Genomic DNA, 17,979 nt, shown 5'->3' with positions numbered 1-17,979 from the left:
TGGTCGGCGAGCTCGTCGGGGCTGGCTCACCCCTCACACACGAGAAACTACAGCGTTAGCAGAAGTCCTGGCCTCCAAAATGGTGCGGGCTGGCCGGGAGATGAGCAACTCTGGCATGGGTGCCTCGCTGGAGTGACTCGTATGGCTGCTGGCAGGCTATGCCGCAGTAAGTTGGGCCTTTCTGTCACTAGAGGATTCTCAATCCCAGCCTTTGAGCCGCCCGCGAGGCTGAGCAGCTCTGCGTAGGAAGCCTAGCTTCCTCGTGCAGAAATTGGGCCGTTAGCCGTGACGAACCACAAGCAGAAATGTCGCGCGCTCTCTGACTTGCGGTAGCGCCTAGCAGCCATGCGCAGCAACAAGCGTCGGGAGAGCGTCGGGGCTGTTCTCAGTGCTGAGCGGGCTCGGGAGCTAACCGCAAGAGTTGATGGGTTTGCTGTGTCACGAGTTAGCGCCTTAGCCGTAGGACTTGGACCGCAGCTCGACCCAGGTGCTCGCTATTAATCAGGAGGTGACGTGGCACAACAACTCGGGGGGCTGAGGCTCGATGCTGTGAAATTGGGGCGCGTGGAAAGAAGACTCTTAGGGACCATTTATTTGTTTTCCCATTGCGGTTACATAACCGAAAATGGGGTGCTTGCACATCAATGTAGTTCCAAGGAAATTTCTGAGTAGTTAACAGGTTATTGCTGCAGCTCAATAAGCGAGACTATCAGAGAGCGAGGGGCCTCTGCGGCTGCTGAAACTGTCAAAGTTTCACCAGCAGTTTGCATCTTGCCTTAAAGGCTGGCGGGGGATGCTCGCAGGAGAGGAATTGGCTAAACGTTCTGTACCTGTTAGTCGAGGCTAAAGAGAGCTATTGCCAAAAGGGGTCAGAAGCGAAGCCGCCGCTCGGTTAGCGCAAGGCGTTAAAGGAAAGGCACCCCGACCGTGCTCCTCATCGTTCCAACCCGCTGGAAGCCGCAGCGGACAGGCGCCGAGCCTTCGCGTCCCCATTTCCCCCGCTGCCCCCCCGGCAAGGCTTACACAATAGCCCAGCATCGCGGATGACTCCAGCATCACGGGCAGCTACCGCGTTCCGGGCACGCTGCGTTCCCCGTGCCCTCCCGCTAAAGCTTCGTTACTGTGCCTTCTGCTCTGCTCCCGAGCATCTGTTTCTAGCCCGGCCGTGATATTTTAAAATACAGTCTGTGCCTGCCATTGCGCTACTCACGGCTTGGACTGAAAATGCCAGGGTCTGAAATCATTGATATGAAACGCGGGTGACTCACTTCAGAGAGTGCCAGGCCCAGGTTAATTTTGTTAATACTGACATCATCTGCTTGCGGAGCTGTTTTCTCGCTGCTACCACCAAGAAAGCTCTCTGTTAGCTGTTGTTTCAAAGAGCCAGGAAAAGGGCAAGGGAGGGGGATGATGAGGGTCGAGGCAGGAGCCCCGTTTACCCCAGAAATGAGCAGGACGCTTGGCCAGAAGGTCCTGGAGATGGGCTTTCTTTCTAAATTGACGGGGCAGGAGGCAACGGGGAATCGAGGCTGCCCCGGCCAATTTGAGTAAGCGCTGCTTACCCCGTAACCAAGGCACCGTAGAAGGCTGCGGGAAAGGTCTAAAGCGCTGCTGGCGAAGCACGCCGCGCACTAGTCATTACAGTTATGGAAAGCCCGAGCAACGCCCCTGGGACGCCACAATGCTCGCTTAGTCTGACAGCGGGATCTGCGAGGAACCTGCCGAAAGGGAAACAATGAATAAAAACGCAGATATCCCTCCCGGCCACCACGGTGCCAGGGGTGGGAACCGCGTGGCTTCTATGGACCTGTGAAAAGCAAGCACCAGGAGCAGGGAACCTTCCCGGGACGGCCAGGGAAGGAGGAGGGGTGCCTGCGCCCCGGGCAGACGCAGAGACGGGGAGGGGTCTCTCCCAACGCAAGGAAGGAAGAAAAGGATGGGGGGTCGGGAGCCCATGGCCAGCCCTCCGCTGGGATGTGCCGTTGCCAACCCACAGCACCTCCGGAAGGCTAAAGTCTAATCTGGGAAGGCCTCTGCTAGGCTGGCAAACTAGGTCAGCGTTAAGTACGGTTCAGTTCTGATGCAAGGTGATCGATGTCTCCGTTCACGTAGCCGGATGGCATTCGCCTCGCAAAGCGCTTTCCCGTCTTCTCTGAAGGAGGAAAGGCTCTTTGCCAGTTTGCAGAGCGTGAGGGAAGAGAGCTAAGGCAGGCTCTCTACTCGGGAAGTGCTCGTGGCCTCAAAAGCAGAGAAGCTCAGGCACTATTTTGACTGTGCGCTAACGGTATTTAAGGGTAGTTTGCCAGCACGACCCGGGCCTGCGTCACGCACTGCGTGAGGGCCACGGGAAGGGAGTCGCGCAGCCTAAGCGCGAGCCGCAGCGTGGCTGCCAGCCGAGCGCCTGTCCGCGGCCGCCGCTCTAGCGAGGGGAGAGGGTCATCTCCCGGGGAGCGCTTTGCTTCGTCAGCGCTCTGCACGCGCTGTGCCACAGAGACAGAGGTGCCAATGTCTCTTGCAGAAGGTCGAGGCGGTGGCGTTACATTAATGGGAGACAAATTCTTCGCGGCTGTCTTTAAAGACTTCTGTCCTCGAGGTCACTGAGCAGCATCGTGGCGCGGCGCTGGTTTTAAGCTAAGGCGGGCTGCGGTAGCATGTGGTACTCTGCGTACCTCCTGCGAGTTCCGTGCTTTTGGGGAGGTTTGGGATAAGCCCTTTCCAAAGAAGGGAAAGGGATGCCCGCTGCTAAAGGCTAGACCAGCATGTCTGTACTAGCAGCTCAACAGTGTAAATGCGGTCTGTAACTGTGATCCTCTCTCTTGCCTCTCAGGACTGGCAGGCAGAGGCTAGCCTCCCGCCTCGGCGCTTCTCCTCGCCATCCGCCACAGCTACGACACGACACTCGTGCGACAGCCTGCCTCATGGTCACAGGAGATGCTTCGACCCAGTGCGCAGGTAGGCGGCCAAAGCGGCTACTTTTCTTTTCATCGTTTGTCGCGCAAAGCGAAGTCCTTTCAGGCGATGTGGGTTGTGGCTGGCTTTCCCCAGGAGGGGATGGGTTTTATGCAGGATGGCGGAGACGCAGTCTGGAAGTAAAGTGCTGGAGCTGAGTACCCACAGTCAGGTCGGAGTAGGGGTGCATAGGCAAGGGGCACGGAGGCTGTTAAGGGACGGGAGGGCGGGCTGCACGTGAGCCGCTACCTTGGTAGCCGAGGGCTTGCGCTGGGAAGAGGAGGGCAGGGTACGGTGCCACGGTTGCTGGAAGCAGTTTGGGGAGCTCCGCTGGCCCTGGGGGAGCATAGGCTGCAGTTGTCTGGCCCCGGGGACGCTTCTCTGACGTCAGTGGTGTCCTAGAAAAGACCCGTCACGTGCCGGCGCCTACTTTGTAACGGTCCGTCTGCTGTAACGCTTGGCAAGAGTCCCGCAGCGGTGAGGGCCATGCGAGGGGACAAAACCCGCTCCATCTTAAAGCTGACTGTCTCTGGAGTTGTCCATTTGGCCTCTCGGTTGCTGGCGCTTTGGAGTCAGAAAAGCTGGGGAAAAGCCACGACGGTGCACGGGTTTAGGCTACCGGTCTCGTCGTTCGTGCCACCGGCGTGAGCGACCCATTCTGGGGGTGAATCCCCACTGAAAGCTTATAGGCGATGAGAAAAGACGGAACGGCGGCACCCTTTGTTGAACTCCCACTGCTTCCTATTAGTCCTCTTCTGGATAGTGCCGGGTTACCGCACTCTCTTGATTTGCCGCTACATGTCCAGGCGACAGTGGCCGCTCCTGCCAAAGCAGCTCTCTACCCGACCCAGCCAGGTGGGTTAGATGAAAGCCAGGCGGAGACAAAAGGGAAAGCGTTACAAAGATCTTTCTGTAGAGGAGAGACAAGTATTGTGCGTTTTCTAAAATGGGGTAGCTGTGTTAGGCTCAGGACAGCCAAACGCTGAGGTGGTAGAGCAGGAGAAACAGATTTTTCGAGGGGAGCAGGAGCAGTTTTCCCCATCCTCTAAACAGGGCAATGGGAGCAGGGCTCGAGGAGCAGCGCCAGCCCGCACGTGCCCCTCCCGCGGCTGTAGAGGCAGTCCTGCCTCACGGCCGGCTCTTTGTGGTCCTGCAAGTAGCAAAAAGGGGAAAGTACAGGGCACCCAGAAGGGAAAGCGCTAGCCGAGGAGGCGAATGCAGATGTCGCCGGAGGCTTGTGGCATGGCCTCAAGTGTGTCTTGTCCTGCCACAGGCTGGGGTCGGGTCCACCCCGCGCCGCCCCAAGCAGCCTTTCGGGCATGGGACGGGACACGGACGGCGTAAGCGAGGTCAGTCACGTGGGGCAACTTAGCGTAGCCTAGCACGTGGATAGTTTAAAAAAGAAATTAGACTCTCTAAGGCTGAAGCTTTCCATAGCAGTCACCCGGGCAGCCCAAGTGCAGTTCCTCATTGCTCCTACAGCAATGGACAACTGGCAAAGGGGAGGGCAAGGGGGAGCGTTTAGGGTCCTGGCGGCTAAACTTGCCGGCGAATCGAGCCTGAGCAGGGATGCTTTTGGAAATAGCAGTTTCTGTGTTTTTCTGCAACGAGCGACTCCTCTCCCCCTCTTTTCAAGGAGCAGTGGAGGATGGATCAGAAATGCAGAGGAGGGCACGGGGCCTCCCAAATAGCAATGTCGTCTGCCAGAAGTCACCTCCCTCTGCCTAGCTCGCGAGCGTCTAAATGTTCAACGCGAGCACCTCTCGGTGAAGGGCTGCTGCCCGTTCCCAGCTACAGGGACTCGCCGTCTCACCCGGCAAACAAGCGCGAGGGGACGACCCGGTCCGTCTCGCTGCCGCGTGCCCTTGGCCGCCCGGCAGCTACCGCCGCTCCCCTTGCTCATCTCCTCTTGGTTCATCTCCCCCTGACATGAACCCGCAAGTATAAAACGCAGATCTGACGGTGCCGCTAGGTTGAGGTGGCTCTTGGGAGGAAGGGGGAGAGGTGGGAAGAGCTGCGGGCGGGGATCAGCAGCACCTCGCGTCTCAGCGCCTGCCGCTCTGCGAAGGGGGCGAGGTGCCGGCGGCGAACGAGCTATTCGGGGGAGCCGGGGCTGCCCCGGCAGCCGCCGGGCGCCCGAGGGATGCGGGCCGTCCCCGCGCGGGATCCGCTCGAGCCCCTGCACGCGTCCAAGTTATTTTCCGCGCAGCAAGTGTGCAACACCTCCCCCCGCCCCCCCCCCCCCCCCGCAGCAGACCCGCGGGGGGGCTGCAGCGCGTCGCGATGTCGCCGAGGCCGAGCGGCGCGGCCGGGTCCCCGCCAGCCCACTTGCGATACCGGCACCGGCGGGGGGGAGCGGGGATAAGCGGCGGTGCGCGGGGCCGGCGGCAGCGCGGCCGCCCTCCGCGCCCCCTTCTCCCCCTCCACCCGCCCCCCCAAAGCGCGCCCCGCAACTGTCCAGTGGGGGAGGGAGGGTGCGCGCCGCGCCGCGCGCGGTGATGTAACGCGCCGACCCGCGGTATTTTGGGGGGCGGGGGTGGGTGTCCGCGCCCCCCTCCCGCGCCCCGGCTCACCTGCCCGTACACCTGGATGGGCTCCGGCAGGGGCGGCGCGGCGCGGCGGCTCCGCGGGGGCTCGGCGGCGGGCGGCTCGGCGCGCAGCAGCAGCGCGGAGCGGCCGCCCGTCGCCCCGCGGCCGCCCGCCGCCGCCAGCGGCAGCAGCAGCAGCAGGAGGGGCAGGGGGCGGCGGGGGAGCGGGGCGGCCCGGCGCGCCCCGCCGCTCCTCGGCGTCGCCATGTTCGTGCCGCCGGGGCCGCGCCGAGCGGAGCCGCGCGCCGCGCCGCCGCCCGGAGAGAATGTGCAATGGGCAGCGGCGCCGCTCCGCGCCTCCCCGCGCCGCTCCGCGCCCGCAGCCCGCCCCCGCCGCCCGCTCCCCGCGGGGGATGCTCGGCGCCCCGTCCCCGAAACTGGGCTTTGCGCCTTCTCTTCTCCTTGGAGGATGCTCGGCATCCCAACGAAAGACAGCCAGCCAACTCAATTTCAGTGCTGTGAAATGAAGTCAAACGGAAGGAAAGTAAACGAAATGAAGCCAAATGACAGGAAAGTAAAACTTTGCGGCCTCTTGTGTCCGGGGATGTGGGAGGTTTTCCCGCCACCCCCCAATAAAAGCCTAGCAGCTCTTTTCCTCCCACACCCGTCCCTGGCAGCACGTGCACCCCAACCCAGAACGTGGGCCCAAAGCCCCCTGGTATCAGTGGGAAGCGACAGGTGTCCAGGCTGAGTTTTAATCCTGTTCCAGGCCCGGCTGCTGCTGAAGTCACCTGTGGCCGAGTAGATGGTGACAAATGCGAGGGGCCCCGTGGGGAGCGCGCCGAGTGAGGGTCGCGTGGGGCATGGCGGTCTGGGTGCAGCGTGCCGAGAAGCACAGCGCCGGAAATTGCTCATTGCCAAACAAAGCCTGACTCCCCTCTGCTGCCGTAGCTAGCAATCTGCTGCTCGTAGGGATCTACCTATGAAGATCTACTGCTTTTCTGCTCTTACCGTTTTTCTACCTGTTTTGGGATGTTTCAAAATAGGCGCCAAAACTGCAGCCGCACACACAAACGCCGATACATCATAGGGCAGAGGCGGTGGTGCACATGCAGAGCAACCATGCGCCCCCTGCACAGGGACCCTGTTGCAACAGGGACACCCTGGAGCTGTGTCGGCACCACTGAGCACAGCCCCGCTCCCCGTGGCGCCCAGGCAGGGAGTGTGAGGCCTTTCTGCGCCAGGACCCACGGGCTCACAGCAGGCTCGACAGCACTTGCACTGCTCTCCGTGCGGACCCAGCGCTTCAGTTGAACATTTTGAGGCGGGCGAGTAGGGACAGACAGGCAAGGTGGTCGTCCTGGCACCGTGGGTTTCTGGGTGCTTGAATCCCACCGTTGCCTGCAAGGAGGGGGTGGCCCACAGCATGGGATCATAAACTTGTCGAATAGTTTGGGTTGGAAGGGACCGTCAAAGGACGTCTGGTCCGACCGCCCGGCAAGGAGCCGGCACGTCTTCCACCCAAGCAGGTTGATCAGAGCCCCATCCAACCGGACCTGGAATCTTTGCAGGGACGGGGCGTCTACCGCCTCTCCAGGCAACTTGTACCAGGGTTCCGTGTCCCCCATCATGAAAAATGCCTGCCTTAGATCCCATCTAACTCTGCCCTCTTGGCGTTGAAAATCATTGCCTCTCATCCTACCGCTACAGGCCCTGCTACGCAGTCGGTCCCCATCTTTGGCATAAGTGCCCTCGAAACCCCAGAAGGCCGCAACAAGGTCTCCCCGGAGCCCACTCTTCTCCCAGCCGAACGACCACAGCTTACGCAGCCTGTCCTCGCAGGAGAGGTGTGCCGTCCCTCAGGTCCTTTCGGTGGCCCTCCTCGGCAGCCGCTCCGACAGCTCCGTGTCTCGTCAGCTAGCGTCCAGCTTTTCAACAGCCGGTACCACCAAGTCCTTCTCAGTGGGGCTGCTCTGATCCCTTCATCGCCCCGCCTGTATGGATGCCGGGGGTTGCCCCGAGCCAGGCGCGGGACCCTGTGCTCAGCCTTGTCGGACCGTGTGAGGTTCATGCGGTCCACTTCCTCGAGCTCGCCCAGGTCCCTCTGAGCAGCATCCCATCCCTTGGGCATGTCAACTGTACCGCTTGTCTTGGCGTCATCCACAAATTTGCTGTGGGTGTGCTGGGTCCTACCGTCTGTGTCATTGATGAAGCTATTAAACAGTGCTGTTCCAAACACGGACTGCTGAGGGACAGCGCTCGTCGCCTATGTCCATCTGGACATTGAGCTGTGGACTGCTACCCTCTGGATGCAACCTTGGGTCGCTGTTTTGAGGCCTGTGCAACCTCAAGCAGTCTGCCACTCGAGTCTGTTCCCGGGAGGTCCTGCTCGCCGCATGTGCGCCTTGCCCCTTTTCCTTCTCCAAGGCGGTTTCTAATCGGTGTCGCAGGTACCGATGCGGGGCCAACCCCAGGAAGCCCCTGTTGGTTTTAAACATCTACTGGCCTCACGCAGTGCCGTGTTTTTGAGCGTTGGTTTCCTGCTCCTGGCCACGTATCGCATTTCACGGGAAAGAAGAGCAGCCAGGGAAAGACTTTTGTTTCCCATAACAAAGGTCTATGAGGTCCGCGCAGCGTACGTGCATTGGGGAGATTATCCCGTCGGCCAAAGGTAACGTTTTGCGTCTAGTTTTTGTTGAGCGTTGTCAGGGTGCTGGAGGGCCGTTTGGGGTAAGCGGTTTTCCCGGCAATCGATCAGACCTGCCGTGAGCTCGGGCTCCTCACTGGGGCACACGGAGAAGAGGCTAGCAAGGGACTCGCCAGTGGGGCGGCTCGGCAGGCAGTAATGTAGACTCGGGCCCTCGTTGCCGCCGGGACAGGTCGGGCACGACGGGGAGCTGCGTCTGTCTCTGGCCGGGAAGACGCAGGCATGGGGGAACGTTAAGAGAAGAGAGGAAAAGGCACAAATGCTTTCATAGGTCACGGTGACAGATTTCCCCCTGGTACAGTTCCGGTAGCCCTTGGAGCTCTCCATCCCACTTTCTGCCATAGTATCATAGAATCCTCAAATACATTGGGTTGGGAGGGTCCTGTAAAGGACATCTCATCCACCCCCACGGCAACAAGCAGGGACATCTTCCACTAGATCAGATTGTTTAGAGCCCCGTCCAACCTGACCTTGAACATCTCCAGGGATGGGGCATCTACCGCCTCTCTGGGCAAGCTGTGATGAGGTTTCACCACCTTGTTGTGAAAAACGTCTTCCTCCTATTCAGTCTAAATTTACCCTGCCATCTTTCTACCTGGGCAGAGCTGACAGGAGCGGGAAGCCGGAGGCCCCCGGGGTCCCTCCGGGCCCTGCCAGCACCTCTTCCAACTGTTGTGCCCCGCTGGCGGGTTCGAGCTGCGCCAAGGGAGTGGCTCTTTCCGCCCCCAGTCGAGTTAGCCAGCTGCATGCTCGCCCAGAAAACGTTCAGCTTAGGTAAGGTGCCCCTACAAGTCCTCGTAACTCACGAGCGCAGCAGGGACGATGTACGGATGCGCAGGGACAGCGCAGGACCACCGCCAGCGGCCGCAAGCCCAATTTATCGGGGCGGGCCATGGCGCCAGACTCTTAGACGCAGGGAGTTTCCTGGTGCTGCCGCAGGCCGCGAGAGGCACCTGTCACATGTTCCTTCCAGAGAGCGACTTGCCCCGTGCCCGCCTCGCCCGGGCTCGCATGGCCATAGCGATGGAAGTCTTTGTAACGCGCAGGTGTTTTTGGTGCCGGGCAGTGCCACGTCCTGGGTGTTGGGGAGCGGGGATCGGAGGCAGGAGGAGGGCGGCGGGTTCATGCCTAGGAGGCGGGGAAGCACCAGGGCCAGCTCTGCCGGGGCTCCTGGCGTCCGGCTGTCCTGCCGGCCAGAGGGACGTGCGGCTCCGCCTGAGGCTCTGCCTTCAGCAGGACGTCTCGGCTCACCTCAGCCCTGCGCTTAGGGTGGATGCAAGGTCTGGGTATCTGAGGCGCTTCTCCCACGCCCGGATCCGTTCAGGCCCGGCATCGGGGGCATCACAGCCCGCGGTTGGGCGATACATGTAACGCGACCCCATCGGCCGAGATCGTGCCTCAGGAGTCTAGGACGGCGCGAGGACAACGAGAGTCTCACCTATGAGGGGTGACCCTTTCTCTCTCGTTTTCCTCCCCTTCCTCCCCTCTGTCTGCGCCGTCTCCTTTCGCTCCTGTGCGTAGCCGGGCGAGGCCGCTCGAGAAGGGGCGTGCCGGGTGTTCCACCGCAGCGGGCGGAGGGGTCTTGCCCCCCCTTGTCCGCAGCTGCCCTCTGCCAAGGAGGACGGGAAGTGGGGGCGACTGTAGGAGGTGACGGGAGAGTTGTGCCATGCCCATTGCTCGGCACAGGCCCGTCTCCATTGGACGGAGGTGTTTTACCAGGCGTAGTCACACCGCTGAGAAAAGGCCTCACCTACTTTTTAGCCTCTTTCGAGTCAGAGGCGCTGAGAGCAGAGTAATGGGTCGCGTCTCCTCCGCCTCAGGCGCTGCGTGCCGTTCCGGCATCTCTAATGCCGTCGGGGATCCTCCCAAGCGAACGGACGCGACCAGCAGCGGAGGAACGGGAGCTTGTAAATCCTGCAGAGAGCCGCGAGGTGCTCCGGCTCCCCCTTATTTGGCTTGCTTTGATAGCAGAAACATCGTCCAGAGCTTCCCCTGAGGCGCTTTCACCTAGAAACCTAGTTAGGGTGTTTCAATTATCGAGTCAATACAATTATAGGCCCTCCTAATAAAGCTTTTAGAGGTCTCAGCTCAGCACGACGTCCCTCCGGATGACCGGAGGTCACCGTGAGTAAGGGCAGAGTCAATAAGGCAGTTTTATGGTGCCACGATCCCCGTCGCAGGCTGCTCTGCGGAAAAGGCTGCAGCGGCGTTTGCCAGAAGCAGTGCTACGTCTCAGCACCCATCCCGCTTCCCACGAAGCGACCCACTCTGCCCCGCTAGATCTCCCCAAAAATAAGGAATAGAGGATGAATAGAGTAAGAAACAGTAAGAAATGAGGAACCAGTTCAGTAGTGGTTTCTGCACGGAGGAAATCAATGCGCAGGGGGGTCGCCATCCTCCTCACGGCCCCCATTTCACGCTCCTTGCACGTTGAGCGATGCAACCATCCACTCGCGCTCGGAGCCAAGGAGGGTCCCCGTCCCACTCGCGAGACTTGGTCCCGCCAGATCGCCACGGTGAGCGCGAGGGCGAGAGCGGGAGCAAGGACCTCTCGGATGAACCTAGCACTGGTAAACTCTAACAGACGACTCGTGCTTTCTTTGCCAATGGAAATACGTGCGTCCTTGGCTGAGGTGTCTTTTGCTTCTTGTGAAAAGAACCCATCTCCTGCCGTAAAGGGGAGGGGGGAAAAGAGCCAAACTGATTTCGAGGTGCATCTGGATTTCATCAGCAGCAAACGCCGTGAACCATGAGAGCGAGGCAAGGAGCCCCCGGCCCACTGCTTTGCCTTCCCGTCTGCCCCTCGCCTTTCCCCGGAGCAGCCCTCGAGGTCCCAGAGGGTTTAGAGGACCGCGGGACCCGGAACAGCTGTTCCCCACCGAACCTCACTGAGGGAGCGGATAGAGTCATTTAAGGGAAGCATCACACATTGCTGGAGTCGAGCCGAGCAGTCCGCTCTGCCGTCAGCAGTCCAATCTCAGCCTCGACGTGGCAGAGAGCTCGGTGCGCGGGTATGTCGGGAGCGAGAACACGCTGCCACTGCCACTGGAAGAGGGACCGCACGCGTGGCTCACTCCTGGAGGGAGCAAATCAAGGCGCGCGCCAAGCTGGCAGATCTCTGAGCTGGGCCGGCAACTCGCCTTTGCTCCGGCTCACCTGGGAACCGAGAGAGCACATCTCTCCTGGGAAAGCGGGCCCTTGTGGCGGGGTCGTAGGATATGGGGAGCTTTCCGAGAGGAAGGTGTCCCGTGTCGGTGGGACCCGCCTTTGAACCCGAGATCTCAGGGGACCGGACTTCTGCGCCCCGCTGCACCCCTTGGGGCAGTTGCGTGTCACCTTTTTGCGACCTGGCGTCTGCCAAGAGGATGGAAGCCTGAGGAGCGATCCCTCCGGCACGGACAGGAATCTCGGCACAGCTGAGTTGCGTTTGTGTGCGGTGGTGCCCGTCCTTTGGGAAGGTCTGCAAGGTACCACTCCGAGCAGCCGCTCGGACGCTGACCTTGCAGCTTAGCTGCGAGCCATTGGCTGCCTTTTTGCCAGAGGAGCCAAATCTCTCAATGGGACGTAAGCCGTGTCCCGCGGGCTGCTAATCCTTTCCTTTCCCCTCTCTGCGCTCTGAAGCCGAGATACCCTGGCTCAAAATCCCGAGCGGTAATCACTTCCTACAGCTTTCAGATCTCGCCACTCGCAGAGCTCTAGCAAAGCTGCTCGTTATCGCCGCAAGGGCAGCGATTGGAGGCACCATCTAATCGGGGCGACGGATGGGATGAGATGGGACCCGCATCTGTCGGCACCTGGTGCCACTGGCGGGCAGCAGCCTGCGGCCGGATGACGCTTTGGCCGTAGCCGGGCTCACTCAGGCTCGGGATTCCCCCGCTCTCCATCCGTGGCATAAGAAGGGCCGACGTTTGACAGTGGCCGCGGGCAGGGGAAGCTGTGCACCGTGCCTTCAGGACGGAGCTCCTCAAGCAGACTTGATGGGGACGAGCGGGAAAGTCTGCATCTCAGGTTTAATAACTGGATGAGCAGACCAGAGAGATCTTGGTTGCAGCACGGCCAGCAGAGAGGGTAACGCAGAGATGCAGGCATCAGGCCCACAGGTCAGCCACCTCGGGACCCTGAGCAGGTCGCCGCACCTCTCTGCCTGTCGCGTCAAGCAGTCGGGAGGCCCAGGAGAGCGGTCTGCGTATCTGGAGCAGCCGGCTTTGCACCAGCTGGGCGCCCCTCCTCCACGGCGGTCCGGTGCGATGCCAGGACAGGGACACACGTCGTGTCAGGAGTAAGAGCCTGACACATGGCTGGGGAAGCCCTCCCGCCAAGTTGCGAGGTTCAGAAAGGACCCCCCCCATTTTCTAAGCTCCTTCCAGAGAAGAGTCTAGGTGGAGTCCAGTCTTAGTCCCTCAGGCCTGGTCAACGGTTTACGTCTAAAGAATAGTGCGGGTAGCCCCTTATCCGAGTCGACGTTTGCCTGTCAGAGCCCTCTTGAGGACTTCTGTGGAGATGGCTTCACGAAGGTGAAAAGATAGAGGTTTCTTAGGGCGAAGATATACCGAAGTCGCGATTGCCGTCGATAAAGACACTTACCGCGACGACTGAGCTTGCAGTCCAAGTCCTTCTGTTACTGCAATTTTCCCATGAAGGCATGACAGGGAGCAGGCGGGCCGGGTGGGCAGAGACAGTGCGGTGAAGCAGCTTGCGCCTCTGGGCCCTGTGCTTTTGGGGCAATGAGGAAGAGGAGGACGGCCGTTGGCTCAGGTCCTGCTCCTGACACTGGCATGCCATGAGCAACACCTCCATCTTGTGGTAAAGGCCGCGCCAGGCTCCCGAACGCGGAATCGCCTCTCTCCATGGCAAGATGCCCTTAGGCCGCGGGGCGGGACACGTCGCCCACACGCGAGCTGGGGGTCCCGATCTCCCCATCCTCGGGCATCGCAGTGCTGCGCTGCAGACACATCCCTATGTCCGGCAGGGCGGTTTAGAAGGGATGGTCGGAAAGCCATCATTACTGAGAGAGCGGGCAAGCCTTGGAGCAGGCTGCCCAGAGAAGCACCGGAGTTGCTGTTGCCAGAGGCATTCAAAGAACGCGTAGATGTGGCGCTTTGGGATGCGGTTTGGCGGGCAAGGGGGCGTTGGGTCAAAAATCGTCCTTGGCGATCTCAGAGGTCTTTTCCTACTGTAACGATTCTACAATTCTATGACGCAAGGTGGCCCGGCCACACTCAAGTCGGAGCGGGATGGCAGGAGGCTGCGGAGTTTCTCGGCGTGACGCGCTTTCCTTCATCAGACTTTCCCGTGAGGCACTGGCCACCGTGGGTCACTGCTCACCCCATGGCTGCGCGCTGTCGGCGTGTCGGGGCAAGGCGTTGCCGAGCCGGGGGTCGGCACAGGCCGAGCCCAGCTAGTCCTCACTCGCCCTGGCTGTGGAAAGCAGCGCGAGGAACTGAGCTCCTGCATAGCTCGCGCAGCCTGTAGAGGCCAGGACGGGACTGGCAGCAAAAATGAGGGCTTTGTCACAGGCGGAGGGAGCCCTTGGGGCGACCCTGCTGGAGGCGCTGCGTGTGGCACGCGCCCAGGCCCCGGCGCTTTCCCACGGGTGTCGTCGCGGGGGCCCGGGCGCAGGCAGGGCGCTCGCAGGAAGGGAGGTGGCAAGGCCCAGCAGTCTCTGGGGCATCTCACCTCTCAGCCTGCGTGGGCAGGCGGGCCGATGACTTGGCCGGCCTCACACCGCCCACCGCTCTGAAGCGGCCAGGTTTGGCTGTCACGTGCCTCTCACCCCCCGAGCGTTTTCCTGGGGGCTGCGCCCTAAGCCAGACACATGCCAGAATCCTCCGGCTGTTACCACCAACGGTTTCACACCCGTAGGGTCTCAGTAGGGGCAAGGCCAACACCGCGCCCTAGGCTCGGCAAAGATGGAGAGATGGGGCGAGGAGAGGGCCCGGGGCTCTTCCGCAGGGTCGAACGTCGTCGGGGCACAGCGCCCCGGTAACCACGGCGGTTCACCCAGGTCAGCGACGCTGTCGCTGCGTTCCATCCGGGCCTCGCCTCAACCCTCAGCAGCTCTCAGGCCTCCAAGTTAACCAGCCAACGGGGGTCGGGTTTCCCACACACACCGGGGACAGTAAATCACTGTGGGGAGGCTGAGGCGGAGCGTGGCCTGGGCAGGGGACTGTGCCAGCAGAGCGCCAGGACCCCTGGGCCAGTCGGCACGGGAGACCCCGCCGGCGTCTTGTTGCTCTGTAGCGGGGCGGGGAGCGTGCTCACGTATGGTATTGGGAGCACGGGCGAAGGGAAGGAACGGCAGCTGTAGTCGGCAACGTGAGATTTATTCAACGCGAGTTGGACCCAAAGGCAGGACGACCGTGTTTGGGCAAGAAGCGTGCCGAACGTTAAGAGGGAAAGCCAGCCATGAGCCCTCGCCTGTGGGCGCCCGCTCCCGCCTCCCACCCCCACGTTCTCGGGGAGCTCGGGGGAGGCGCAGTACTCAAAGTGTGCTTGTGTCCTACAGGTGTGCCATTACCAGGCCGCGTCCCGTGGCCCCTCGCTGGACATCCCTGGGCGAGCGGAAGGAAGAGAGCACACTGCACGTCACCACGCCTCAAGGTGGCCCTCAGCGCGCCAAGGAGCCGTCGGGAGGAGTGGCGCTGCCTCCGAAAGGTAGGTATTTGCGGCTTTTTTTGCAAAACGCAGCTCGGAAGAAAACGTAGCATGGTCAGCCTCGCGACGCGACCCGTTCTGAGGGACTCCGTGACAGCGAATCGGCAACGGCGGTGCGCAGCACCGACGGACGGAGGCCCTGCCGCACACCACGTTGCTGTTGCATCCTTGCGGTGTTATCGTGTGCTGCTTGGTGCCACCTCATCAGTCTTGTCATAAAGCAGGGACACGGTACCAAAGCAGCGCAGGGGTCATAGCGGAGATGTGCGGGCGGCCGGGACGGGGGGCAGCAGGGGGAGCAGGGACGGGGGGCAGCAGGGGGAGCAGGGCCGTGGTGTAGAGCGAGGCCGTAGCTCAGCGCCGAATTGGTCTGCTGTCATTCTGGGCGGGGCCTCGCAGCCCAGAGGCATCTTATATCGGTAGCGGGACAGGGGGGATCTGCCCCGTCGGAGGCGGCACGCAGGGAGCGGCAGGGGCACGCGTTCAGCGGTCCGGTCTCGATAGCGACGGGTCCGCACGGTCCCCAGGCTGTGATACGCCGGGGGCGTCCGAGAGCCAGAGGCCTCGGTGGGCAAAGCGCCCGCCAGCACCCCAGGGCAAGGCGCAAGGAGTGGGAGGGAAGTCGTCTCACGGGTCGTGCCAACAGAGCCTCGAGGTCAGCAGGAGCCGGGTGTTGGAGGCCACGGGGACCACAGGGCAGCGCACGCAGCAAATGGGGATGCCGAGCCTGGGCTTTCTGTTGGGGCTGGGAGACGCACTCAGGCCGAGAGTGCCCGTCGGCCCCTGCGGGCGGCTTTGGGTGCCGAGAATCGGCCTGCGCCGGCGGCTTCGGGCACCAAGAACCGGCCAGCGCCACCGGCTTCAGGTGCTGAGAACCGGCCTGCACAGGTCGCATCGTCGGGGGATGGGGGCTCCTTGTCCGCAGGAAAGCGGCCTCGAGGGGCCGGGAAGGAGCAGGAGGCGAGCTGGATGGGGAGCGAGCCTTGTCCCGGAGAGGGGCCCAGCCGGGGGCCCCCCTAGTCAGTCTTGGCAGCCGGGGGCCTGTCGTGCGCCCCCGGGCCTTCGGCTCGCAGCCGGCGCAGGTAGTCACGGGGGCCTTTGCCTTCGAAGGCTGTGGGGCTCTTGTAGGAGCCACCAATCTTGTCCCAGAGGGTGAAGTACTGCCCGTAGTTGTAGTCGAAGTACAAGTGGTGGTCAGTGTGGTGGGCCGATCCGTTAATGACGTGCCGCAGCAGGCGGGGGACACGGTAGTCACCGTCGTGAATGGAGATGGTCCAGACATTGACAAAGATGTAAAGGCCCAAGTAGGTGACTTTGTGCAGGGGAAAGAGGAAAGGGTAGACATGGTAGGGCAGGCTCTGCATGAAGCCGTCGACGGGGTGGAAGGCGTGGCTGGCGAAGGGCGTCGCGATCTTCCAGAGGTGGTGGGGCTTGTGGAAGCGCTGTGGGGAGAGGGTGCGCCGTCGGTCCCCGAGGCGCGGGCCGGAGCCCTGCAGGGCCTCATCCAGCCGGGGAAGAACTCGCCGCCCGGGGACCGGGGCACCGAGGGTGGGAGAGGCGGGCGCACCCAGAGGCGCAGCGCAAGGCGAGGCTGGGCCTCGCCGAGCCCCCCGTGCCCCCTGAGGCACGCCTTGCACAGGAGCCCGTCACCCCGTACCTTATAGAGCACTTTGTGGTGGAGAGCGCGGTGGATCCAGTAGATGCCCATGTCGGTGAAGAAGAGGAAGGACAGCATGCTGAGGAAGACGCCTGGCCAGCCTGGGGGAACAGGGATGGGAAGGGGTGCGTGCGGGGGCAGCAGGGTCCGTCCCCTCGCGGCAAAGCAGCGAGAGGGTCGGACGCTCACTCGGGGCGAGCGCCTCAGGCATGGGTTCGTCAGGAACTGCGCCCGGGGAAGGGAGGGCCTTCCTTTGCGGGCCGCTGCGCCCCGTCCCCGAACCCCTCTGCACGCAGCCCCGTCGGGCTCGCGCGAGGCAGAAACAGGGGTAAGGCGCCCAGCCCAGGGGGGCCAAGGGAGGGCGGCCAGCTAGGGAGGGGGGCAGGAGGCGCTGGCCGGGTGTGGGGGCGCAGGGCAGCGGCTCACCATACGGGGAATCCTCGATGTCGTCGTAGAGTTTGCTGTAGCCCCGCACCTCGGCGAAGAACAGGGCCACTGTGGGCACACTGATCCAGGGGAGGGAGCGCAGCGCATAGGTGATCTCCCGGCGCACCTGGTTCTGCGGGGGGGCAGCAGTGGAAGAGAGGCGTCGGGGGAGAGGGCGTACCGGGAGCCCGGCCAAGCCCTGAGAGCACTGGGGCGCCGGCTCCGAGCTGGCCTCAGCGTCCTCCCTTGGGGGGTTTCCCGCGGCGCACAACAGGGGAGCACGCGGGAGAAACGCGCCCCTTGGGGCGCGGGCCAGAGCGGGTAGCGGCGGGGCAGGGTGCAGCAGTGGCGCGGGGCATGCCCACCTCGAGGAACTGCGGATGTTTCTGGAGCTCGTGGTCAAAGATGAAGTAGTAGCTGAGGGTGCCGAAGAGCAGGTAGAGGGCGAGCGCCCCTAGATTGGTGATGACGAAGAGGCTGAGGAGCTGGCGGCAGGGCTCGCCTTCGGGCCAGCCGGCGGGGTACACGTAGGGGGTGAGGAGGTGCCGGTCAGCAACGTCCAGGACCAGATCCATGGCGGCTCCTGTGGGAAAGAGCAGGAGGGAGGCTCGGCACGACCGGCCATAGAGGGGCTGTGGCGGGCAGCCCCTGTCGGTCCCCGGTGTGAGCGGTAGCAGGCCAGTTGGCGGGCTGGCGGACGTAGCTTGCGGGGTAGAGAGCGTGGCCCGAGGGGGACGCCGAGGCGGGCGGCCATGCCATTTCCGCGTCCGTTGGCTGCGAGAGAGGTCGCGGATGGCAGGGTCCCGAGCCGGGGACGGGGCGGCGGGACGGAGGTCCTGGGGAGCGAGGCCCCCTTCTCGGGCAGGATGCGGCATGCGGGGGCCCGGGGATGGTGGTGGCAGGGTGACGGCCCGGCAGGGTGACGGCGTGGAAAGCCCTCCGCAGCGACCCCGCGAGAGAGGCACGGGAGGACGCAGGCGGTGTGTTGCGGAGGTTGCGAGCGAGAGGGCCGGTCGTCCCTGCATGGCTGCCCGAGTCCCAGCTCGGGGCGGGGGGCG

At 62.7% G+C, this 17,979-nt stretch overlaps 2 protein-coding genes across 3 annotated transcripts in view; both read right to left on the bottom strand.

The window, feature by feature from the left end:
* The window catches only part of SORL1 (sortilin related receptor 1), a gene marked incomplete at both ends in the record, with an annotated part of 47,460 nt that extends 41,716 nt beyond the window's left edge, over nucleotides 1–5,744 (bottom strand). For both annotated transcript variants that reach the window (XM_082009907.1, XM_082009908.1), the window contains one exon: nucleotides 5,523–5,744. In XM_082009907.1, the coding sequence (XP_081866033.1) occupies nucleotides 5,523–5,744 (222 nt within the window). The remainder of the gene's footprint in view (nucleotides 1–5,522) is intronic.
* Nucleotides 5,745–15,363: 9,619 nt separating this feature from the next.
* Nucleotides 15,364–17,496, bottom strand: SC5D (sterol-C5-desaturase; the record flags this gene model as incomplete). The annotated part of the gene is made up of 4 exons (XM_082010051.1): nucleotides 15,364–16,280; nucleotides 16,496–16,596; nucleotides 16,922–17,054; nucleotides 17,287–17,496. 4 exons carry the CDS (start codon nucleotides 17,494–17,496, stop codon nucleotides 15,855–15,857), a joined length of 870 nt encoding a protein of 289 aa, XP_081866177.1. The 3' UTR covers nucleotides 15,364–15,854.
* Between the last annotated feature and the right edge of the window lie 483 nt (nucleotides 17,497–17,979).

This window comes from Phaethon aethereus, assembly GCF_964289735.1.
Source record: "Phaethon aethereus genome assembly, chromosome: 23".
Taxonomy (NCBI): Eukaryota; Metazoa; Chordata; class Aves; order Phaethontiformes; family Phaethontidae; genus Phaethon; species Phaethon aethereus.
Note: the sequence above shows the minus strand (reverse complement) of the source record. Positions and strands in the feature narration are given on the sequence as shown.